The 25,303-nt window shown below is 50.6% G+C and overlaps 2 protein-coding genes across 3 annotated transcripts; one reads left to right on the top strand and one right to left on the bottom strand.

Annotated features, from left to right (window-relative positions):
* Positions 1–53: 53 nt before the first annotated feature.
* Positions 54–17,587, top strand: IGSF22 (immunoglobulin superfamily member 22; the record flags this gene model as incomplete). Its single annotated transcript, XM_080642540.1, has 22 exons — positions 54–159; positions 2,137–2,271; positions 2,513–2,649; positions 3,736–3,835; positions 3,917–3,956; positions 4,164–4,338; positions 4,989–5,102; positions 5,621–5,783; positions 6,434–6,706; positions 7,591–7,875; positions 8,553–8,677; positions 8,764–8,905; positions 9,026–9,322; positions 10,383–10,685; positions 11,669–11,842; positions 12,036–12,164; positions 12,821–13,117; positions 13,574–13,662; positions 13,859–14,051; positions 14,737–15,036; positions 15,775–16,104; positions 17,352–17,587. 22 exons carry the CDS (start codon positions 54–56, stop codon positions 17,420–17,422), a joined length of 3,978 nt encoding a protein of 1,325 aa, XP_080498666.1. The 3' UTR covers positions 17,423–17,587.
* Positions 17,588–18,764: 1,177 nt separating this feature from the next.
* TMEM86A (transmembrane protein 86A) lies at positions 18,765–23,214 on the bottom strand. 2 transcript variants are annotated; one of them, XR_013959102.1, is made up of 4 exons: positions 23,036–23,193; positions 20,603–20,867; positions 19,710–20,254; positions 18,765–19,024 (listed from the first exon to the last, which is right to left on the bottom strand). XR_013959102.1 is itself a non-coding variant. In XM_080642539.1 (3 exons), exons 1-3 carry the CDS (start codon positions 23,054–23,056, stop codon positions 19,818–19,820), a joined length of 723 nt encoding a protein of 240 aa, XP_080498665.1. In that variant the 5' UTR covers positions 23,057–23,214; the 3' UTR covers positions 18,767–19,817. The 2 variants fall into 2 exon arrangements, 1 of the variants encoding a protein (XP_080498665.1); XM_080642539.1 differs by having other exon boundaries at positions 18,767–20,254; positions 23,036–23,214.
* Between the last annotated feature and the right edge of the window lie 2,089 nt (positions 23,215–25,303).

Raw genomic sequence — 25,303 nt, 5'->3', positions numbered from 1 at the left:
TGGCCTCATCCTCTGCCTGTCCTCCCAGGTGAGTGCCCACGCCTGCTGTCACCATGACAACCATTCACAAGCAGATGATGCAGGAGCACATGTCCATGGAGTTCTCCAGCTCCTCCACCCACGTGCAGACCTTCTCTAAGACAACCAAGATTGTGGGAGGCAAGTAGAATGGGGGCCGGGGGGATTGGGAAGGGGCAGCCTTTCTTCCTCCACATCCATCCCCTGGGTGGCCTCAGTATTTGCGATACCAAGAGCAACCCTCTCTCAACCTGTGCTTCTAATCTGTGCCTTGATAAAGCTTCAGCCAGTCCTATGTTCACCCACAGATCAACTCTCCAGGAAAACAGCTTACAAAAAATCAATCACGTGGCTGTGTGTGAGTGACTGATGAACTCTTAATTACTTAAGGAGATCAGAGCCATAGGCAAACACATGCATCCCTGATGGTAGAATTTCAGCATGGAGGGAGTTAGGGAGGCAGCCACCTTATCTACATATGGGTAATGCTGACCCTGTTCCACTTAAGAGATAGAAGGCTTTGAGCTGCCAGCCGAGAGAGAACAAATAGCTAAACAAGTGACCTAAGCTTCCAGGCTCTCAGCCCTTGGGGACCAGACCTGGGGAGGACAGATCCAGGGAAAAGCTGAGAAATGGTCTCAGACCAAAACAGATTGTTTTAGTCATGTCTCTAGAGAAAAGTGATTAAGAAATGGCCAGGGGCCAGGATATTGAATCCCCATCCTCTCAGCCATTGCCCCTCCCTCAAAGCCCTGGACAGGCCGTCCTTCAGAGTCCTCTGCGCACAGAGGTCAAAGCCAGATAAACATGCTACACCACCCCCTCCTTGCCAGTGACGCAGAGCAAAGAGGAGATGGGGACTTAAGGGCAGAAGTTGCAAGTTCAAGTGATGATAGCAGGGATTATCAGCACTGGCTGGAGTTAGAGTCATCTTAGTGTGGGCACGAGAGGGAGAGGAGTAAAAAACATAGCAATACCTGAGCCTCACCCAACTGTTAAACCAGGTGTTTGTTTTTAAAACTCTCAGAGATTCTAATATGTGGCCAGAGTTTAAAACCACTGACCCTCAGGGTCCAGGCAGGGAACATAAATGCATGAAAGAGACTGAGGTCAACTTGAGAGGGGCAGCCATATTCACCTCCCACTAGTTGTTACCATATGGAAATACAAGAATCCAGAAATCTGAACTTTTATGTGAAATCTCACAATTTTTAGATATAGGGCTACTTTTTGTTTAAACGTTGTGGAGGTCAAATAAGACATGTACGGGCTGGGTGCAGCCTGCACACTGCTCGTTTGAGACTTCTGACACCAGTGAACAGCAGGCGACAGGGCTTCTTAACACATTTTTCTCTCCTCAGTCGTTCAGGTTGGTGGGAATAATACAGGCACCTCCTTCACCGCGTCACTATGAGGATTAAATAAAATAATTTCTGAAATGTGCTTAGCGCAGTTCCTGACAAGGAAAGGGAACCGTGATTCAGAGTAATTGTCATTAACTCACTAAGCCAACAAGATTTTGTGTAGTTTAATATTGAAAAAACAACTTTTTTGTTTCCCAAATATAAAATTATATTACCACATTGAATATGCTCTTTCAGATGGTGAGATTCCCATATGTAGTCCCACTGGACTGGGAATGTCTCCTGTCCCTCAGTCAGGAATCACTACTTCATGGCAATGAATGCTGAACCACAGGAGGGCAGGGGGAAGGCCCACAGCAGAGCTCAGCTAAGCTACCAGGCCTCCCAAGCGGGAGCAAGCCCAGCCCCTCCTCATGCTACTGGGGGACCAGGACTTCCAAGAGACAAGCACAAGAGATTAAGAAATTCCCAAAAGAGAAGTCTCCTTTAAAAAAAAAAAAAAATTAGTACTCAGGAGGTGGCCCAAAAAGGGTGATTGGCCATTGAAGGATGGGAGAGAAATTGGCTCCCCCTAGTGGTTGAAATGTGCCATAATACAATGACTTTAGGCTCTAAGGGCTTCCTTTCTTGGTAAAAGCTGGTCCGCTGGCACTGGCCTAAAGTATCCCACCATCCCCTCAAAAAAAGGCCAGTTCTCTGATACCAGCCTGAGCTCTGCCTGGAGCTCATTCTGACCTCTCTCCTGCTACCACAGAGGAAGTCATGACTAAGTCGTCGTCATCGAGCACTGTCCAGTTCTTCAGTTTGGTGACTCGAAGTTCCAACATCCCTGAGGGCGAGAGCGTCCCTGAGTTTGTGGAGAAGCCTCAGCCAGTCACCGCGCCTGAGGGTACATTGACCCCATCCCATGTCTCCCCATGCTCCTAGTTGCTTCCCTTTCTTTCCCATACCCCAGCCACCCCACTGCCACCATCAACACCACCGTCTCCAACATGCAAACACTGTCAGAGCCAGGCCAAGGCTCCTTCTCCTGCCTGGGCTGGAGCGAGATCCCTGGGAAGAGGCAGGGAGCAGGCAGCAGATGCAGCCTGGAGGCTACCAGGTGAACATGCGTCCTGTGCCCACTGCAGGGGATAAAGCTGTGTTCCGAGCCCAGGTGCAGGGGAACCCCAAACCAAACATCTCCTGGAAGAGGGAAAGTGGCATCCCCATCAAGGAGTCTGCCAAGATGTTCTACGACAGCGTTAACAAGGAGCACGTGCTGAAGGTGCGGGGTCCAGCCTGAGATCCAGTTACCCAGGAGGCCAGAGGGAGGGACCCTACTCCAGGGAGCCATGGGTCCTCTCACCCACAAGACAGTCACAGCGAGACCCCAGAACTGGGAGATGGGAAAAGAGGCTGTCATTACCCTAGAAAAGGGGCAGGATAAGAGAGGCCAGTCAGGAGCTGGGGTCTTCCCAGAGTGAGCAGGGGACCAAACTGTAGGGGCAGGGCAAGGCAGAACCAGGAGGGGGCCAGCACAAATGGAAAAGAAGGGGTGTTCCAAAGGGTGTGTGAGCCTAAAGGAACAGGAGACCAAAGCTACCGGTGTGGCCAGAAAGGGGCAGGACCATAGTGAGTAGAGGGAGGCTGAGTGGAGGGAAGGAGGCAGGGGCTGGTCATAGAATGGGAATGCGGGTAGGGTTCCTGGGCTTTTCAGAAGAGTCTTGCCAGGGGCTGATAATTCTTAGGTCTAACCAGCTTCTGCAACCTCTAGTCTGGAGAGATGGACTCCTAGGAGACCTAGGCCTATAATTACTCCTGTCCCAACTGGTCCTGCCCCCAACTTCCATTGGGAAAAGCAAAGAGCCACCCTGCTCCCCCAGAAACCAAAGTTGGTTCCTTCTCCTCAGAAAGACCCAGAGTCCCCTATTCGCCAACCCTTGCACAAACTCACTCAGCAGACCCTTTCTGAGAGCCCACTAGGCTGTAAATACCATGCTAAAGGCCCAAGACAGTCTTACTCACCACTATTTCCTCAGGGGCTCAGCCCCTGGTAGGGAGGAGTAATTATGTGTTAAAGAAAGGAGTGCTTAGCCCAGTGCCAGAAGCTGCAGATAGAATTACAACCCAGAGGAAGTCCGTGTTCCAGGAGCTCACCACCAAGGGGGAGAGTCCATGCAGAATCAGGCTACAAACACAGACACTCACACTGACTGCTACCTTCAAATCATAGAGGCTGTTCAATCCTCCCCACATACACCCCCAACACTCAGCTCCTTCCCCAGCCCCCCAAATATGCCCTCCTTTCTTACAGAAAGTCTCCCTGTGATCCCCTCCCCTGTCCCTTACTAATGACCTGATTCTGATCCAGCTGGAGCCACTGACCTCGGATGACTCTGACAACTACAAGTGCATTGCAAGCAATGACCATGCAGATGCCATCTATACCGTGTCCTTGCTGGTGACAGAGGGTGAGCCAGCCTCCTCCTCCTGGTCTTTCTCCTTAAGAACCAAATTCCCCTGTCTGACCCTGTCCCTCTCTCTGTCCTCAGGTCAAGAAAAAATGGATTTCAAAAAGATGTTGAAGAAGAGGTGAGACTGGAAGGCTCCTCTTCCCAGGGTACTGTCCCCTTATCCTCCAGGCTAGAGCTTCTTGAAGGCCTTTCAACAGGGTTTTGATTTAATGGCCCTTGCTCCAAGAATCCATGGAGTGGGGAGGGGTATCTCAAGGTTAGGAGAAGCTCCCTCTGTCTTCAGAGGGAGTTGCTGAGTCCAAACTCGGTCCCCACCTCCTCCCAGGGCTCCCCCTGCTCCCAAGAAGCAGCAGAAGAAAGTGACAGATGAGAAAGAGATGCTGGAGATTTTGGCCAAAGTGCCTAAGAAGGACTTTGAGAAGGTCTGCATGGAGTACGGTTTCACTGACTTCCGGGGGCTGCTCAAGAAGCTCAAAGGGATGAAAAAAGTAGACGTGGAGGTCAGTGCCTATGGGGGGCACGGGTCTGCAGGCTGGGCCTGGGTCTCACCAAAAGGGCTAGCACCTTTGTGTCTCCTGGCCTGCACACACATACTCAAAGGCATACTCTACAGCAAAAGCAGGAAAGGAACTCAAGTCACCTCCCTTCTACCTCTCCTCTCTTCACTCCCTAATATACTTGCATGGACTTGGAGTCAGACAGACTGAGGTTCAAATACCAGTTCTACTGCCTTTTTAACTGGACATGGGCATCTCTCTGAACCTCAGTTTCTTCATCTACCAAATGAAAACTATACTTTCACTTTCATTTGTTTTTGTGTTGTTTTCATTCATTTGCTCAACCAACTTGTCATTATTACTCACCTACAATGGAATTAGAAAATCTATGTAATGGGTCCAGGTCCATAGTAACAGTCCTGCAAATGGTTCTCACCTGCTTTACATCGTACTTGCTTTTCTCATCCCCTGGCTTATCTGTCTTCCCCTAAATCCTCCAGTTGATCAGTGGCAGGAGTTAGGGGAAGCAAGCTATCTAATCAGTCTAGTCATTTCTCCCCAGACCCTTGAGGAGCTCCTCCAGGATTGAGGACACAAACTAGGCAGGCTTCAGGCACCCTTGACACTGCCATTTTGTTATCCCAATCTCTCAGGCCATCCGGATTCTAAAGCCCCTGGAAGACATAGAGACCAAGATTGACACCACGGTGGTCTTTGAATGCATCATGGAGCTAAAGGACCCCAATACCAAGATGACATGGGTCAAGGTGGGGAGCACCTAGTCAGGGCCCACCCTGCAATATCATTTCCTCTCTGCACCCCCTCCCTTCACAGACCCTCTCATTTTCCATCAGCCATGTCCTTTCTTCCATCCCATCAAGAGGATGCCGCCTGATGTGGTTAAAACTGGCTGGGAGCTGGTCTCTATTCTTAGCTCTTCTACCACTTTGCTGTTTAATTTGAGACATTTACTTTCCTCTATGCCTCAGTCTACCCATCTGAAAAGACTGGATTAGATAGTCCTAAAGGTTTCTGTGCCTCCTAAGAGAAAGCATCAAATGAACTCATGCATAGTAAGAGTTCAGGCCTTAGGGAAGGCAGGGACCCTGGATCCCAATGAGCCAGAGGATGAGGCTACAGAGATCTTATGGGCCTCTGGGAGTGTTTTAGGCTCTTAAAGAGGTAGACATGGCAGTCTTCCAGTTCAGACTGGCCTTGGGAAATGGGGACCTCTGAAAGTCTCCTAAACCACTTCATCAGCTTTTCTACCTGTTTCATGCGTCAGGGTACTGAACCACTGAGGATCCAGTACTCCCTGGGCAAGTATGATGTGAAGCAGGTGGGCACCAAGTACATGCTGGTTATTACCAACGTGAATATGAACGACGCAGGCATCTACAGCCTGTCTGTGGGTGACAAGCGGATGACTGCAGAGCTCAAAGTGCTGGGTATGAGTGTGGGCATCAGGGGGCACAAGGAGGACATAGTCGGGGTCGGGGAGAGGAATAGCCATGGATCGGGTCCATCGGGATATGGAAGAGAGAACTGTGGGGCTATGCCGGAAAGGGCTGCATGGGAATGGGAGTTCATGTAGCAGGGAGACAAGTGGTGTAAGGGAAAGGACTATGTGATAATAAGTGCCATGGGCCAGTGTATTATAGTGGTTAAGAGTACAATTTCTGGAATTAGACTCTTGGGGTTCAAATCCCAGTCTGTCATTTATGAGCTGTGTGATTTGGGCAAGTTATTTAACTTCTCTTTGCCTCCATTTCCCCATCTGTAAAATGGGGAATAATAGTAGAATCTACCTGTGTGGGAATTGGATGCATTACTATATGCACATTGGCTAGAAGAGTTCCTGGCACATATCTAAAACTGCACAAGTGCTTTTTAAAACTGCCATTAAGATCCCTGGGGAGGAGATCATATAAACACCATGAGAGGATTTATGAGCAGAATGAAAGGAAGGATACTTTCCCCAACTATGGGCTACAGGAGGCCAAGGACACCTCAGTCTCTATGCTCCCTTCACCATCCCACTGCTTAGGAGAGACCAGGGCTGCAGTCCAATGACTGGCCCTCCTACTTTTTGCTGCAGACGAGCCGCTGAAGTTCTTGGGAGAGATGAAGCCAGTGAAGGTGACAGAGCGCCAGACAGCTGTATTTGAGATCCGCCTCTCCAAGAAAGTGCCCGACTTTGTGTGGAAGTTCAATGGGAAGGAGTTGAAGAGGGATGAAAAGTATGAAATCTCAGTGTCTGAGGATGGTCTGACCCACACGCTTAAGATTAAGGATGCCAGACTCAGTGACAGTGGCGAGTTCTCTGCCCAGGTGGGGGACCTGGTACAGAAGGCCCAGCTCACTATTGACCGTGAGTGATTGGGCCAGAGCTTGAGGGGTGGGCTTTATGACACAGCATATGGGCAGTCATCCATCCATCCATCCATTCAACCATCCATCCATTCATCCATCTATCCACCCACCCATCCACCCATCTCCTCTTTGCAAGGCCCTTTGATGGGTACTAGAAACAGAGAGGGTTTGCCTCTCCACTAACTCCTAGTATAGTGGGAGAGGCACATGTGGAAATAGAATTAGAACAGAAGTTCTCAAGCAAGCAGTCAAGATATATGAGGGTCTTATTGTCAGCTGGGAAATCATGGGCCAAGAAATTATTATATCACATATTACATATATTACAGCACATCACTCTTGACTATTCACATTCTTGTAACTAGTTTGGAGAATTGTACCTGATGATGATAAGTACACCAAGAAACATGTCGCACATGGGAACCACACTTGACACATGTGACATGGAATTATCATTACTGTGATGGAGGGAGACAAAGAAGCTATAGGAGCCCAAAGAAGAGGCACCACCTGGCCATGTCAGAAAGAATGTGATGAGGTGATGGCCAAGCTTTACCAAGAAGAACAAAAAGTAGTTCAGCTTTCAGAGAAGGATGGAGAGGAGGAGACATTCTCAGAAGAGGGAATAGTATGTGTAAAGACCCAGACAACAGAGAGACAATGCAGTTATTTTGGGGGTTACCAGGGAACATTTATCCCATTTTATATATGAGGAAACGGAGATTCAGAGAATGAGTGCATTGCAGTCAGCTAGCAAATAAACACTCTTCATGTCACAAGTCCCTGTGCTTTCTGGGGCCAAAAAGATGAACAGGGCAGCAAGTAGCTGCAGAAGAGGATGTAGGTGGTTGGGGGCAGGTCCAAGTGTTTCTCTGTCCGCAGGCATCCCCATCAAGTTTGTGAGCACCCTCAAGAATGTACGTGTGAAAGAGAGGAGCCGTGCATGTCTTGAGTGTGAGCTGACATCCAAGAATGTGACCCTGCGCTGGAAGAAGGATGGGCAGCTGCTGGAGCGCAGCACCAAGTACAGCATGAGCCACGAGGGCAAGCGAGCAGAGCTGATCATTGAGGATGCACAGCTCAGTGATGGTGGCGAGTACACCGTGGTCGCAATGCAGGATGGGGACCCCACTGAATACTGCAGTACTGCCACAGTCACCGTGGAGGGTACACATCCTGTCAGTCTGGATATGGATCAGCCCCCTATGACTCCAACCCTCCCCCAGACCATGATCAGTTTCTACCTCCCCACTCTGACCACCCCCATCTCCTACATTCTGACTTCCCAGGCTCTGAACATCTCTATCTCCTAGATCCTGATCATCCCCTATCTCTTGAACTCTATCCAAAATCCCTTCACTTCATTCATGCTTTACTTCTAGTCTCTGACTACCCCAGCAACCGTGATCATCCCACACCCCTTGATCCTGGCCAGCCCCCACTCACTAGCCTGGACCATTGCCCACTGACCCTTACCACCCTCAATTCCCAATGACCCTGGGCCTCCCACAGACCAGCAACACCACAACTAATCATCCCAACTCCACCAACCACTTGCATGCCCACCATCTATTCTTCTTTGACTGAGCATCAGTCCCGCTAACCATTCTCGAACCATTGGCTACCCCCACCCAACCCCATTAGTCATCTCCTAGTCTTCCTGGTGGCCATTTCCCAGTGCCACTGACCTTTCCCCAACCCCTCACCTAACTTGCTCCAATTCCCACAGTGACCATTTCCCAATCGCCCATTGACCATTTCCAAACCTCCTGCTCGTCATAAATGATTTTGAAAGACACGGTACACCTGCGTCTTCCCAAAGCCTCCATTCCCTTTCTCCCTAGAGCGTCTGGCCTCCGTGAAGAGTGGGATGTCCGATGTGCATGCGGCCACAGGCAGCCCTGCTGAGCTGTGCGTAGTGCTGAACGATGAGAAGGTGGAGGGCGTGTGGCTGAAGGATGGCAAAGAGGTTGGAGCAGGGGCTAGGGAAGGGGACCATGGAGGAAGGGGTTCAACGGGCACACACTCACACTCACACCCACCCCTCACCCCCAGATCACGGATTTGCCAGGCGTGCAGATCGTGAAGCAGGGTGCGGTGCACAAACTCATCTTCCCCAATATGGGCCCAGAGCATGAGGGCAAGTACACATTCCGGGCCAAGGGCGCTGAGAGTGAAGCCTCGGTATTCATCGCAGGTATGGCCCCACTGTAGACAAACCTCAACCACGCCTGCCCCGCCCACGTTCTCTTCCTCTACACCCTCGACTCCTCCCCATCCCTACTGGGTGAGTCTTCCCTACCATCTGGCCCTGCAGATCCTCCTACTATCGACCCCTCCCTACTGGAGGCACTTGCTGCGCACCCAGTGACTGTGAAGGTGGGCCACACTGCGAACATCAAGGTGCCCTTCCGGGCAAAACCACCTCCCAAAGTGACATGGTACAAGGATGGTGTGGAGGTGACAGAGGAGGAACGCGTGTCCATGGAGCGCAGGGAAGACCAGGCGTTGCTCACCATTTCCAACTGCGTGCGTGAGGACAGCGGCCTTGTCCTGCTCAAGCTCAAGAATGACCACGGCTCAGCCACGGCCACTCTGCACCTCAATGTGCTGGGTGAGGGCAGGACCCTGGGTGGGCTGGGCTGAGGGCACCTGCATCCAGTGCTCAGGGTAGGAGGCAGACTGGAGACAGAGTTGGAGTTTGGTTGAGAATGACAATAAGAGTTCTGGCTTTGTAGCCAGAAGCCCCACTTCCTAACTAGGTGGCCTTGGGCAAGTCAATTAACCTTCCTAAGCCTCAGTTTCTCTGTGGAAGAGGGTGATTTTTTTAAAGTATCTACTTCAAGTGAATAAAGCACGCAGCATAGTGCATAGCATATAATAGACCTTCAAGTGTTACTTAAGTATTGTTATTGACTTGGAGATGAGGACATGGTTGGGAGTATGGTGGCAATGAGGTAAAAAAGGTGGGATTTTAGGGATGGAAATGAGGTTAGTTGGGGAGAGTATTGGAGTTGGGAGTGAAGTTGAGGATAAAATGAGATTGGAGAAAAACTTGGAATAAGAGTGGGAATGGGATTTGAGATGGGTCAGAGCATAAGGTTGAGTAAAGAGATGAGAAGCTGACCTTTGTGAACTCATATTCCACATGCAACACACAGACACCATTCCCACCTCCTCCTCCTGCATCTCCATCAAGCTGTGGGGTGGGAAGGTTTGGATTTTGGTTCAATCCAATAGCAAAATTTAGCATCTCCTTTGTGTTCTCAGCCCTGAGGACACAGAGGTAAAGTATCCCCAGCAGCCCTTCAACCCAAAAGGGTCAGAAACTTGTAGACATGTAACTCTAACATGTCTAATACCAGAGAACACTGGAGTTCTGGAAGCTCAGAAGAGGGGGAGATCTTGTCCGGAAGGGGACAAGATGGGGGTCTGACAAGGCCCCTCAGGTCTTTAGCCTATCCACTCCAAGGCAGACATGAGACTCAGGGGGCCAAGGATCAAATCTTTGGACAGGTCTTAGAAGGAGGGGCAGTGGACACAGGGAAAGGTGGGGGATCCAGAAAGTTCAGAATCTAGCTATGATTTAGTCTGGCTGGGCCACTGGCAAGTGGGATGAATCCCTTTGACCCTTTGCTCCAAAGCCCCATTCTGACGGCATCTTCTGTCCTCAGACCGTCCCAAGCCTCCCCAGGGCCGAGTGGAGTTCCTGGAGCTCTCGGGTAATTGTGTGCACATGAAGTGGAAGGCCCCAAAGGACAATGGTGGGCGGCCTGTGACACAGTTCATAGTGGAACGGAGGGCAGTCGGCAAGAAGTCCTGGATTAAAATAGGTGAAGTGGACAGCAAAGTCACCAAGTTCTCCACCAACAAAGTGGAAGAGGGAAAAGCCTACCAGTTTCGCATCCTGGCCGTCAATTCAGAAGGAGTGAGCGACCCTCTGGAGACAGATGAAGTGTTTGCAGGAAATCCTATCGGTCAGTGAGATAGCCCCAAGCTCAGTGGCACACTCAGGGTTCAGGATGGGGGCCTTTAGCCAGTGAGGAATGCTGGTCTGTGGGGAATTTCACAGGGTCATTTCTCCAGCCACCCATGAGACAGATGGATTCCAGAGTAAGAGCCAAATATCCTGTGGGGCAGGAATTCTCAACTTTTCCCAGTCAGAGCACATGCACAACATATTCCTGCGTATATTTCCAAAACTGTGCACAATTCCAGGGACCTGACTCCACTTGGTTTCTTCACTCCAGCAATCATTCCAAACCTAAGTGAGAGATGTTATTTTAAGGATAACCTTAATCCATGCTAAGATTTTTTTCCAAAGAAAACCCTTGATAACATCAATGTTTTAATTAAGATTACTGCTTAATTACTTGCTACACTCCTTCCAACTGATCCCATGTCCCTACGTGTCAAGACAGTACCTTAAGAACTGGAGCAAACTGGCTGGGTAGCTCATTTGGTTAGAGTGTCATTCCAATATGCCAAAGTGTGGGGTCAATCCCCGGTCAGGGCACATACAGAAGTCAACCAATAAATTCATAAATTGCATAAATAAGTGTAACAACCTCTCTCTCTCTCTCACAAACACACACACACACACACACACACACACACACACGAAATAAATTTTTAAAAACTGGAGCATTGGGGGTGACACATGTTGGAAGGTTTAAGTGGGTGAGTCTCAATCTTGGCTACACATTAGAATCACCGGGAGTCTTTTTAAAAATGCTGGTGCCTGGCCTCCACCCCAGGCCAATTAAATTAAACTATCTGAGGTAGGACCTAGACACTAGTTACTGGTGGTGTGTTTTTTGTTCTTTTTTTCTTCCCACTTCAGAATCATGGGTTTAAGTTGAGTGTATGTTTTTAAGGAGGCAGCCAGAGGTCAGCATGGGGTGGGCAACTGTCTATGTGCTCCTTCTCCTAACCTCTGCCCTCTCTCCATCCCCTATAGAGCCCCCTGGTCTTGCCTCCCAGCCTCAAGTGACTGATGTGACCAAAGAGACCGTGACCATCACGTGGAATGCCCCCACCCAGGATGGGGGAGCCCCAGTGCTCGGCTACATTGTAGAACGGAGGAAGAAAGGCAGTAACCTGTGGGTGCCATTCAACAAGGACCCCATCCAGGGTGAGTTCCTGGAGACAGAGTCCCGGAAGGGACTAAGAGAGGCTTTGCTGGATGGACCATGACCCCTGTTGATCTGAACATACTCCCTTCCCCAACTCCTTTGGGGATTTTAATAGCATCCACGACCCCCTCTTCCTTGCCCTCTTACTGCGTGTACCTCCTGGCCTCATGACCACTCAAATTCCCATTTCAGGCACGAAATGCACAGTGGATGGTCTCCTGGAGGATACAGAATATGAATTCCGAGTTATAGCTGTGAATAAGGCAGGCCCGGGACATCCCAGTATACCATCCAACTCAGTGGTGGCCAGAGACCCTGTCAGTGAGTTAGGGGCTGCCAGGCCCCAACATATAGTGGAATTAGCCTATTCACCATAGAAAGAGGACTGCTTCTATGGGAAAGTGTAATGGGGTGGGGAGGGGGCAATATCAAAGAGTCTTCACTTTCTGGGAGCTTCCAGCCTACCAGAGAGACAGGATTCAGACATATAAGAAAGCCAACAAATAAAGATTGAGAGCCAGAGACAATGAGGAGGCAGGTTGGAAAAAAAATTTTTATTAAACTCTGAGTATTTCTGGTATTAAGTGAGGTAGTAGAAGCATGGTTGAGGATGGGGTAGTGGTGCTAGGTAGATGGTGGGAGAGTGTTGAATTTAGGAGTTGAGGTGGCGATACTGCATGTGAATGGATGTGGTGGAGATAGGTGGGTTAAAGGTTGGGGGTTTTCATATAGAGGGGTTGAATGTGTATAATATGTTGAATTTGGAGGATACTGACTTCAAGGGTGAAAGTGTTAAGTCAAGTGAGAGAATTGAACTTGGAGATTGTTGAGTGTGCAAGGTCAGGTATTGAGGGTATTAACTGTGAGAGTGGAGATAGAAGTTGTGAAGTTAGTTTTCAGGGCTATTGAATGTGGGAACTGGCACGGGATTGAGTGAAAATGAGTTTGGGGCTGACTGGATGTGTGTTGTGCCCCAGAACCCCCAGGCCTGGTGCAGGGCCTGCACGTTTCTGATTCCTCCAACTCCAGTATCTCCCTGGCCTGGCGGGAGCCTGCAGAGGGAGACCCACCCTCTGGCTACATCCTGGAGATGCGAGCTGAAGACTCCAAAGAGTGGTCCAAGTGCACAAAGATCCCCATCTCGGGCACCTGCTACACGGTGGGAGGCCTCATCGAGAAGCAGAAATACTTCTTCCGAATCCGGGCTGTGAATGAGGCTGGGGTTGGGGAGCCTGTGGAGCTGGACGAGGGGGTCCGTGCCATGCCACCACCAGGTGAGAGCACAGAGGGCCAGGGGTTTATCCTGGCTTCCAAACCTTCCACTCTGAAACCTCATTCCACAGGGGAAAATTGGGTCATACTGTGATCAAGAAAAAGTCATCTATACTTGCTGTGCCTGGACAGAGCCAGGGGTGATCCTAGGGGCTTCCCCACCAAAAAAACACCTCATTATGTGCCAAATAGTATCTACTGTGTGCCAAAGGAGGTGTGAGGGATAATGAAACAAATAAAACACTCGACCTATCCTCAAGGGTTTTACATACAATTAGAGGAAGACAGATGAGAAAACAGATAAATGCTTCACAGCGATGCAGGGCTGTTAGATGTCTGTATGGCCTATGATGAGGGCATGAAGGAGGAGAGGTTGGGAAAGGCTTTGGAGGGGAGGCTTAAACTGAGTCTTCTGGAAAGAGAGATGCATGCCCCAATCTCTGTCTTCTCCATCTCAGCTGCCCCCAAATTTGACCTCAGTGCCCGGCTGAAGAGTCACATGGTGGTTCGTGCTGGGACAGCCCTCTGCATCCATGCTGCCTTCTCTGTGAGTCATTCCTGACCCTGGCCCCCGATGTCCACCACTTAACCAAGATTGCTGCTGTAGTTTTCGTAGTCTCTGCCTCTGCCCCTCGCCAGGCGCCTGACACTAGAGCCTGGCAGGAGACTCCTCAACATTGGGGGAGAACCTGCCCCCAACTACCACCTGGGTGACCCCTGGTGCCATCTCCTGTCACCACCAGGGCTCACCACCTCCCAACGTGATCTGGCAGAAAGATGGCATCCCCACCAAAGGCAGGGAAACTATCACCAAAGGCAAAAACCACTCCCAGTTCCTCATCAACAGCACCAAGCGCTCCGACTCGGGGGTGTACCGCATCTTGCTCCAGAATGAGTTTGGAGAGGCACACTATGACATCCATGTACGAGTGGCAGGTATGACAGTGGCAGAGGCCTCAAGGAGCATCGCTGCACAGTCTCCAAAATGTAGCTCCCTCTGTGCTTGCTTTCCTACCACTGTACAATCATGCCTTCAGGAAGTGAAGGTTTCTTTGGTGCCACAAAGTAAGACTTTATCTGCCTTTGCCTTAATGGGGAGTGTTGTTGCCACTTTTTCTCACTGTCCTGAAGCTCCAAGGGCACTGAACTAGGACCAAGCCCTTGTTTCAGCTTCTGCTGCCATATCTCGTGAGCTTCAGGACATATGTAGAGTAGGTTCAGAAAAACAGAGCAGAGAATGGGTGACAGGCAGGCGGTACAGAGGAAGATAATCCATTAAAAACTGGGGTGACCCTGGCCAGTGTGGCCCAGTTGGTTCAGTGTCGTCCCATGCACTGAGAGGTCACCAGGTCATTTTGGGTCAGGGCACATGCCCAGGGTGCGGGCTGGGTTCCAGTAGGGAGAGTGCATGAGGCAATCAATCGATGGTTCTCTCTAATCATTGATGTTTCTATCTCTCTCTCCCTTTCTCCCTCTAAAATCAATAAAAACGTATTTTTTTTTAAAAAGACTCAATTTGTAAGACAAGTCAGTTATTTAAAAAATAAAAGTTTAGAGAGTGCTGGAAGCTTACATAAAGCCTTAAACCCCTAAGGGCTGATGGACCCTCTGACAATTCCAGATTTTCCACGGCCACCCACAAACCTAAGGCTGTTTGAGGAGGTTCCCAACACTGTGACTCTGAACTGGAACCACAGCCCTGATGTGCAGGAGGACGGTGAGGCCCACTACGTCATCTTGAAACGGGATGCAAGCACTGCCACCTGGTTCACAGCAGCAGAGCGCGTCTTCAGCAACAAGTACACAGTGACCGGGTTGCTCCCTGGCAGGAAGTACTACTTCCGAGTGTTGGCACGGAACGAAATTGGTGACAGTGATCCACTGGACTCCAAGGACACTTGGCTCGTCAACAAGGACAAGAGTGAGTCAGGGTGTTTAGGGGTTCAGGTTATGCCTGAGATCCCTGATGCAAGAGGGTACCAAGGATTTAAGGTAAAATCAGAGAACCATTGAGGTGGGAGTGGGAACATTGGGAAGCTAGGCAGAGCAATAAAGGTCAGGAAGCCTAGGGGAGAAGCCACCTTTGGGGTACACTGAGGAGTGAGACTAAGATGGAGGTGAGGAGGTACCCTTGGGGAACAGTATTGGGCCAGAGGGAGGGGCGGGGTGTAGTGCTGAGAGTGGTCCTGAGCCCAGGGGCTGAAGGCAGTGAGGACTGGGAAGGGTCTCCAAGGAGCAGGGAGTGGGCATGAAGTCCAGCAACTGTAGAGGGAAGGGGTTAAGGGCGGGGAGAGTGTCAGGAAATGTGAAATGCAGGGCTATATAGGAAAGAGCTGAGACCATGGAGGCTGAGAGGACATTGAGGAAAACTTGGAGGGGGGATTAAAAGCAGGATAACACCTCAGTTCTGGGAAGCTGGTGGCTAGAAAGAAGACTAGGACTCCAGGGTCTGGAAAATATAAAACCCTGAAGTGGTAAAGTGGGTGGGAGGGTGGTGGTAGGAGAACTTTAGGAAGCAATAAGAAGTCAGTCCTCAGAGTTGGTGGCATCTGGGAATCTAACCCAGGTCATTAAAATTCCATGTGATGGGCCTCAAGGGCACCTTCTGAGCTGGTAGGGACCTGGATATGCTCACAGCCTCTGCATTCCATTCTCACAGTCGAAGACCTGAGTGCCAAGCTAAAGCCATATGAGAAGAAGGACTGGCGCCATGCGCCACGCTTCCTGACTCCGCTCAAGCCCCACACAGTGCTGCGTGGCCAGGACTGCACCATGACCTGTGCCTTCCTTGGGAACCCCCGGCCCACTGTGACCCTCTACAAGGGTGACGTTAACATCACAGCCAACTCCAAGTTCTGGTACAACTCCACCAGCGGGGTATGCACAATTGTCATCCCTACCTGCACACTCAAGGACAGCGGCGAGTACAGCGTGCTGGTGGAGAACGAGCTGGGCAAGGACCGCAGCAGCTGCACACTCACCGTCTATGGTGAGAGTGCTGTGGGAAGAGCCTGGGGTGGGGTGGGCGTGGGAAACGGGTTGTTTCCCATCTGGGGCAGAGGCACAAAATGGCAGTCCTGGACTTTCTTCATATGGCTGGCAATGTTTTGTATTTAATCTGCCATCGGGTGGTTAAACATTGGCCATATTTGGTACCACTTGGCAAACCCTCAGGCGACTGTAGTTTGCAACCCTTGGTAGGCCTAGACTTGCCTTGAAAAAGACATTGACTCCCCAATCACAATCTCTCTGGCAGAGTCATGGGAAGAATCTTTAGGTTACAAATGTTTGCAAGTGATTCAAGATTGAAAACTACTGGTCTTGGATAAGGGGAAATGGGATGCACAAATGAGGGGAGGGCTAAAGGGAACCTAGTGGAAGCCCACACTCTGTGTGTGCCACATTTCTGCTCGTGTGTGCACATGTAGGGGAAATATTTTATGCCTTCCTACACAGTCTACTGTCTTCACAGCTACACAGCTAGTAGCATGAACTAAATGCAAAGCTGACCTTCCTTGTTCCCTCCTGCTTAACTTCCTAGCCTTCCCATGATCCTCTCAATAAAATCCCAACCAACAAGGCTCCACCCTGCCCACAACTACCTCTCCAAGTTTCATCCACTGCACTCCCTGAACTCTCCATGACATGCCATTGATGTCCATGGTCTCCCTAATTATAGACCTGTTTCATCCTGTTATAGATGCCTTTCCTTGGGGAAAGGACCTTGTCCTGTTGCTCTGTCTCTCAAGTCAGCTAAATGCCTGCCACACTGAGGTGATGCGTTCGGAGTGGCTGCTGAACTATGTTACAGAACTAGACCAGGGAAGGCACTGTGGGAGATATCTAGCTTTCATACCACAGCTGGAGAGAGATCCCTGACAACTCAATTCTGGTTGTTAAACACATGGGCCAGGGCCCTGGCTCCACCACTGACCAGACGTGTGACCTTGACAAGCCATTCTGTGCCTATTTTCTCATCTACTTCTTCGGGCTGTTTGAGGCTTAAGTGAGATAGAGCATGGAAGTGCCTGGCAGAATGCCTGACAAATATTAAGTGCTGAATAACTGGCAGCTCTTGGCTACACACACTCAGCTGACCTTGGGAGATTAGAACTGGGGCCCAGCCCCAGGGAAGAATTGAGGGTCCCAGGCGGTTCCTGTATAGTAACCAGCTAAGTGGAGTTTCCCTTACCCCTGGCATCACTAAACTAACAAACACTTGCCTTGCTGTTTCAGACAAAGATGACAAGACAATTCTAGCATCAGTCACCGAGAGCCTGCAGAAGAAATCGAAGTACCTTATGTGAGCTCCATCCCAGTCCTGGCATCAGGATGTTGTGATGTGGGTCCTCTTGGCCTGTCCTCTATATGGCCCCAGTGAGGGAAACCCAGTTTGCTCTCTGGTGCTTGTCAATGTAAACATTCAGTGAAGGGATGGGACAATAAACTGAGCAAGCTCACCCTTTCCTGTCTCTGAGGGTGGTGTACAGTTGGTGTACAGCAGGGACCAAGGAGATGGAAGTGGAAGAGGAATGGGGATTCACACAACCCAGACTGCTGAGAGCTTGGTCCAAACCCACCCACATAGAGAGTGACCAGCCCCCGCTTGACTGGGCCTTTGCCTTCCCCTCCTCCGTAGCCACACTGCACCCTCCCCTCCTCTCCTGGCATGGGTGGTCAAATCTTGCCTGATTCATCCTTCTCCTCATCCTGTTCCCTCCCATTTCTTTACATCATGTAGGTCTGTCATCAAAGTTCTAGGGTTTGAAGGGCCTCGGGACCTTGCCTCTTTAATGCCCAGGGTTCCCAACGTTTGAGAACTAGAGCATCTCAGAGCTAGAAAGGATTAGTCATCCAACTCTAGGTTTCAAACTTGTTTTTGCAGTGGAATCCTTCCCTTTAAAAAAAAAAAAAAAAAAAAGGATAGGGGTCTTTGAGCCTCCCTTCTTTACTTATTCTTTTACTATTTCCCACCAGAGATTTCTGTAAAAACCCTTTTTTGAAAATCACTGATTCATTCAATACCCACAAGGGACCTGCATTGCCTTCTGTCATATCCCCATAACTATACAACCCATCTACTATTCAAAACCACCCAAGGCTTCCCTTTCAAATTCTGGGTCAGAGCACTGCCCATTAAGATGCAAATGTCCCTGGAGTATGGGAGAACATAATTCTACCAGGGCTTCACATCAAAAGTATGAATGACCCAGTCTAATCCCATTCCTCCAAGCTGTTCAACTGAGCCCTGGGTCTAAGAAGAGAGAAGATGGTTGAAGGGAATCTGGATCGTTTGGAGCAGGCAGCAGGTCTGGGGTGAGGCAGGGAGGAGGTGGGCAGCAGGAGGACACTGGGTAACTAAGGACCACCAAAGGTGCTGGGCACCCATGCACAGGCAAGTGCCTCAGGACAAATTTGGACAGAGGCAAATTCTACCCATCCCCCCTCCTCCTGAACTACATTCTCACCCACACATGTGACCAGGGAAGTGAGACCCACTCCAACCAGCAGTGTTACCAGAGCCAGGGAACCAGCCTGGCGCCAAGATGCAGTGGCCAGTACTGTGACCCAGACTATGAGGACATCCAGGGCCCCTGGCTCCATGCCCTCACACCCTCCTCTCCAGGATAGGCAAGCGCCACACAGACAGACAAGCAGGGCAGCCAGCGGCCCTTCATTTTTATTTTTATTTTTTCATATGAACAGTAAAGGATGGAGTTGTCTCATCCTTGCTCACCTTGCATTGAATGTGCCTTGGGTCTTATGACCCTAGAGTGTCATTGGAGCCCCCCTCCTCTTGCTCCCAGTGCAGGAGTGGTAGGAAGAAAGAACTTGAGGGGTGTTTTGGGGCACTCCCAGCTCTCCAAGCCAGGCTCAGTATCCCTTCAGCAGCTCCCTGAGGCCTCTCCCTATAAGACATTGACAGACAGCAGAACAGAGACAGATGGCAGAGAAAGACACAGGCTGGGAGACAAATTGCACACACATAGACACACACAGGCTGGCCCCTTCCTTTGGCATGGTTCACCCTACCCCTGGGGATAGGGTCTGAGGGTGGTGATATGGGGCCTGAGCTCTGGGCTGGCCTTTGAGAGAGATGGGACCAACTTGAATCCTTGATACCCCAAGCTCCCAGGCCAATGAATCCCCTTTCTTGCCTACTTGGTCAGACACTTTCCTACCCACCACACAGAGATTGCGATTGTTCAAGTAACAAGGATAGGTGAGGGAAAGGGAGACTCCACTCCACCTAATCTTACCAACTAGGGGCCTTTGAAAGGGGCTTCAAGCCTTAGCACAGATTTCTCCCCTCCCCCTCAACTCTACATAGATCAGAAAGAGTGAGAGTGGGTGAGCCAGACTCTTCCATCTAGTAGAAGTGTGGGGAGGTCAAGAAGCTGAGCACCATCACCCTCCAGAGGGGTTTTGACAATCCCAATGGGGTAGAGGTGGGGAGATGTCTACTTCTGGCTCCAGCAAGGAATATTAGTCTGAATCTTTTTAGCTCTCAACATTGTCCTTGACCACCAGCTTTGCTAGTGATCCTTTCCTGCTCACCCCATCAAACTTGTACATTTTCCAGGTGGTACCTACTGCCTCAGTCTGATACTGCAGCCATCCTGAACCAACTCTTGCAGGTTCCCAGGTTCTTGATCCCAGTCCCAGGAGAGGACAGGTGACCAGACCCTAGCCCTTGGGGTATCAGTTGGCCTTGCTCAGTCTGTAGTCTTCCACTGGCTCCCGGTTCTCAACAGCTGACAGGGCAATGAGCATCTGAGCAGCATAGTAGGTGGACATGATGAGTGCCCGCGAGTAGGGCACGGGAAAGCAGAACTTGTTGACAGCGATGGTCACGTCAGAGATGATAAAGAGCACTGCACCACTGCCAGCCGCCAGCTCAGTCCAGCGCCAGGCCGCCCCGACCAGCCGTAGCCCTGCTATAGCCCGCCAGCCCATGAAGCTGATAAGGGCCACATAGGCCCCCACCAAGTAGGTGAAGGGACCTGAGAGGCCCGGGTAGAGGAAGGCATAGAACAGGCCCGACATCGCTGCCATCACCAGACCTGTCCGAAGAGCCAATGGCCGCATGCCAAAGGCTGAGGCGTAGAGCATGTGGGTCACAGCAAACATCAGTAGACCTGGGAGTGAGAGAATGAGGCGCTGCTGAGGGCAGGCTTACATGAGTGATGAGTACAGGGGCTGGGGTGGGAATGGAGTATTTGGGAAAACCCAGGAGCTTTGTTTTGGGAGGAACAGGGATGGGAAGAAATCCACAAAGGTAAAGACCCCAACTCCCCTGAGAAACTCCAGAACTGATCACCAGATCACCAGCAAGGTCATTCTCCAACAGGGGCCCCACAGTTATTGGTCTCAAAACCCCTCAGATTCCCCATATTCTTGTTCAAAGCTCCCAAATCCTTAGCCCTCTAGGACTCTCTAGCCCCCAACCCCAGGATTCCTCCCAGGTAGCTACTGCAGCAACTGACCGTGTACAAAGTAGCCCTGGTCCTGCCAGATGAGGAAGGCATCACCTAGGGTGGAGAAGATGAGCCCTACAAAGATGCGTGTGGCACTGGGGTGGGCCAGCAGGAATCCTAGGCCATGGGCCAGAAGGAAGAGCCAGAGGCAGAAGACGGGCAGGCACTTGATGAGGGCGCTGACCCACGACGGGCTGGACGAGGGCAGCCAGAGCACAAAATACACGCAGGTGGCCTTGAAGAAGGGCACCAGCTTGGGCCCCTCACTCTTCACCTGGAGGACATAGGATAAGGGCAGCACTCAGAGCTCGGGAGTTCAGAGCCAGCCCAGACATTCACCCCAGAGATAGGCCCACCTCCCAAGTATGGAGGATTGACACACACAAACCAGTTTGGCCTGCCCCAACCAGCCAGCAGAATGTGAACAAGCCCATCACTACCCTGAGGCTTCATTCATTAGGAAGGGGAAGGGCTCCACTAGTCCTGCTGGCCATATCCATTGCTGACCCTGGGGCAGGACCAGAATGGTCACTCCCTGGGCAGAAAACAGATCTTGGGATAATGTCCTCTCCTGCAGCCCAGACGCTTCACCCTTCCTGCCCCCTCCTTGTCCCTCCCCAAAGCCCCTTTAGCTCCTCTCTGCCAGCATCAGCCCTCAGCTGTCTGGAGTGCAGTCAGCAGAAAACCACAGAGACACCTGGCCAACTGGCCAACTCATGATCCTCAGCAGCAGGGCCAAGGCACAGGCTTAGGGCCTTGGCAACACCAGGTGAGTGCCAGGGATGAGTGATGTGGTACACTGCCAACCACCCCAGGCCCACAGGCTCTCTCCTCAGCCAGTCTGCTCCTCAGCCTCCACTCCAACTGCTCCAGTGTAAAGGTAACCATCATGGACAAGGTGAGGAGCTAGGGATACTGGCTAGAGAAATGGACCCAGGAGTTGGGAGCAAAACTGCCCCTGAAACACTTGCAATTTCAGGGACCTGGAGGTTGGAGGGAGAGAGGGTGTCAAGTCTCATTTCCCAGAGAACACGAGCAATTCAAGGCACATCAGAAAGAGAGACAGGAAGGGGTGGGGGTTCTCTGTCCAGCTTTTGATCTGAAGCCAGCAGACAGGCTGGGAGGACATGGGGAACTAAGAGGGGGAAGTTAGAGCAGCTGACTTGGACTCAGCCGGACTGGGGAGGGAGGGCAGCTAAAGAAAGATTGTGTCCAAGGTCACTGCAGGCACTCTCTAAGCTTGTTCCAAAGCTCCACAATCCTTGGGAGGAGAGGGGGAACAAGCTCCGAGATATTCTGAATATGTGATCCCCTGAAACTCCTTTCCTTGAGCTTCTGGTACAAGGTCTCTAAGAGCTATTCAGAGCAGCTGAGGTGCCCTGTATACCCACACTCTGCCCAAAGTGATTGTGCCTCTGTCTGGGTGAGCTGTCCAGCACAGGGCTCAGGGGACACACTCAGTTTCCAGATCACCAGTTACCTGGGAACTGATCAGACTGATGAAGGAGGTTGGGAAGAGGAAGATGGATGGGTCCAGGATCTAAGACTGCCCTTTCTCTGCGAGGGTGAGAACAGGAAGAAAAGATGACTAAGTCCCTTCCTCTGGATATTCCCCCCGCCCCCATCCAGGCTGGGCAGGGCAGGGCAGGGCAGAGGCAGAGGCAGAGGCAGAGGCAGAGGAGGAGACTGAAGGAGACAGATGAAGAGCCCCCACTGAACCCAGATCTCCCCAGCATCCACCAGCCAGCCCCTGGAAGCAGCAACATCTGCTCCAAACCCCTCCCCAGCCCCATATTTTCTAGAAGAAATAGCCAGTAGTAGCTGGGGAGACTTTGACAGTCGTAAAGAACCCAGCATTAGAGGAAATATGGGAAAAGGGTTAGAGTTGAGAAAGTCGAACAGGAAGAGGTGTCAATAGATAATGACCCCTCTGCCTGCTGCGTCTTATCAACGAAGCTTTGACTCAGGTGCGTCCCCTCCCCGACCCAGACTTGTTTATAAAATGAGGAAGGGGAGGAAACAAATTTTGGGACAGGATTCCCCGGAGGACCCAGTCACCCTCCTGCCCTCCCTCGCCCTCTCCCACGCACCCCCGTAGTCTGCCCACGCAGAACCCAGCAGCAAGCGCCTGTACCCTTCCTGTCCACGGCAGCACTCCCGCCGACCCGTGCCAGACACGCAGAAATCAACAGTCACGCTTCCGAGTCACGTGCCCACTGTGTCCCTCCCAGACGCGGAGGGGCGGGGGGCGCGCGGAGGAAGGGCGCCGTGGGCCTGGGAAGCCGGGAGGCCCTGACAGCTACCGCCTCCAGCTGAGACCGCCGCTGCGGGACCCCTCCCCTTCCTCGGCCCCCAGGGGCTTGGCCCGCCGCAGTGCAGTCCCCGGACCGGTGGGCTCGGGCCGCGCAGAACGCTGGCTCGCTCGCTGGCTCGTTCACTCACCACGGTGACCGGGGACACCATGGCGGAGACGGCGGCTGCCGGCACCGGCTCCGGGCTGCAGGGATAAAGAGGCGCCTGGGGCCGGGTGAGGAAGCGACGGGGTGACGGACAATACCTCCCGCGCTCCGGGCGCCGGGGGTTCTGTCTGCGATCCCCGCGACGTCACCGCGGACTGAGCCAATGTGGTGGCTGGAGTGCGGGGGGGGCGGGGCTAGGCAGCTAACAACCCCTCCGCCCCCTGCCCCAGTCCCCAAGGGCTTTTGCTCCCGGGAGGTGGGGGGAGGCCAGGCCTCCAGGGAAAGCAATGCCAAAGCATCCCTGAACTAGACGTAACCCCAGTTCTTGAGTGAGGACCGAGCTTGTGTGAGACACAAACATTCCTCTCCTGGACACACGGCTACCCACATTTACTCATAATCCGGGGATAAAAGAAAAAGACAGGTTCCCCTCAGCCTTTCAACATGCAGTCCACGTGGCTACAGTGAAACCCACAACCTTTACTGTGTACAAACACACATCCAGATGGACACACAGTGGTCAGCAGACATGCACCTTTCAACATGAAAAGAGGCACGTAAATAGGTACACAGCAGCCCATAGACCACAATCCTACCATATACCTATGCAACTACAGAATCACAGTTGCCCTTAGGCACCAAGCAATCACATAGACACAAAACCAACAACCGCAGGTTGACACGCATCCTTCATCTTAAAACAGAGACACATATATAGTAGGCTGCACACAGCCATAAAACAACTGTAATACACATAAGAACACACCAGAAATGACGGATGGACAGGCAAACCTGAGCATACTTATTTTGCCAAAAAATACAACTTAAGCAGATTTAATGTTGATATTACACAGACCACAGGTACACAGGCACATTTGAAACTGTGTTCAAAATCATGGGAATTACATGGGTGACTTGATAGGCACTCACGGGAAATGGGGTCTAGTCCCAGTTTTGTCACTTCATCTGTGTGATTGGGTGAATCATTTCCTCTTCCATTCTTTGATTTCCTCATATGTGAGTGGATGATCTCTAAGGTTCCTTCCAAGCCCAGCATGTGTAGGATAGTGTACTAGCAAGGGTTCAGAAGAGGCCTCTCCAAGTATACCACTTTGGAATGTGAATTATTTTGAGCTGAGGGCAATAAAGACCCTGCGGGCTCATGAGAAACTTTAACCTCTCCCTTAATGAATGTAAATTAGGGGCCTTGCCCCGTAAAAGAGTTATTGCCAGAAATACCTTTTTATGATCTATCTATAGGACAGGACAAACTTTTAATTTCTAAACATCTGCTCTTCTTATCATCCTGTAATGACCTCTTGAAGCCCTCAAGACACCTTACCTCATCCATAGCTCAGAATGTCATATATACCTCAATTAACTTTCTGTCCCTGAACCTCTGTGTATGTGGAGTCTTCGAGCCTCCTCCTCAAGCTAAAATAAAACTAGGTACCCTAGAGCCGTGGTCGGCAAACTGCGGCTCGCGAGCCACATGCGGCTCTTTGGCCCCTTGGGTGTGGCTCTTCCACAAAATACCACAGCCTGGGCAAGTCTATTTTGAAGAAGTGGCATTAAAAGAAGTTTAAGTTTAAAAAATTTGGCTCTCAAAAGAAATTTCAATCGTTGTACCATTGATATTTGGCTCTATTGACTAATGAGTTTGCTGACCACTGCAGAGGAAATGATGCAAATTAGGAAGATGTACTAGTAGTTAGACAGATAGATCAATCAATGAAGTTACTTAAGTTATGGTTTTGAGGGCAGTTGTTCTTATCTTACAAATCTTTGCAAAACCAGAAATACAGCTGTAGAAGCAGTTCAAAGCCCACCTACATTTATCATCCCCTGTTCCCAAGGCTGAAAGGGGGGGAAAGGAAACCAAAAGGTTTGTTTGTTTTTTTGCACAAATGGCTCCTCTGACCCCAAGGACAAATACAAATAAATCTTAATAGTTTTCTCCACAAAAACTAATAAGAAAAAGCTTTTGCCATCAAAGTAGATAACTTTAATTTATTCCATATGCCAGAAGCAGCTTGGATGCAATTTTTACAGTCTTTTACATTATCATACATTATCATATTATGGCAGTAATTTTAGAAATTATGAAATGTTTTCAGAAATTTGTCAATCTAAAATAATATGTAACAGACAGTTCACAGTTGCTTACTTCTTAGTTTTCACTAGAAATTAAGGTTTTTAAAGGTTAAGAATTGTATGTGAAAGTACAATAGACTTTAGCAGTCTAAATTGA

Source organism: Plecotus auritus, assembly GCF_963455305.1.
Source record: "Plecotus auritus genome assembly, chromosome: 9".
Classification (NCBI taxonomy): Eukaryota; Metazoa; Chordata; class Mammalia; order Chiroptera; family Vespertilionidae; genus Plecotus; species Plecotus auritus.
The sequence above is the reverse complement of the archived record's forward strand: the minus strand, read 5'-3'. Positions and strand labels throughout refer to the sequence as shown.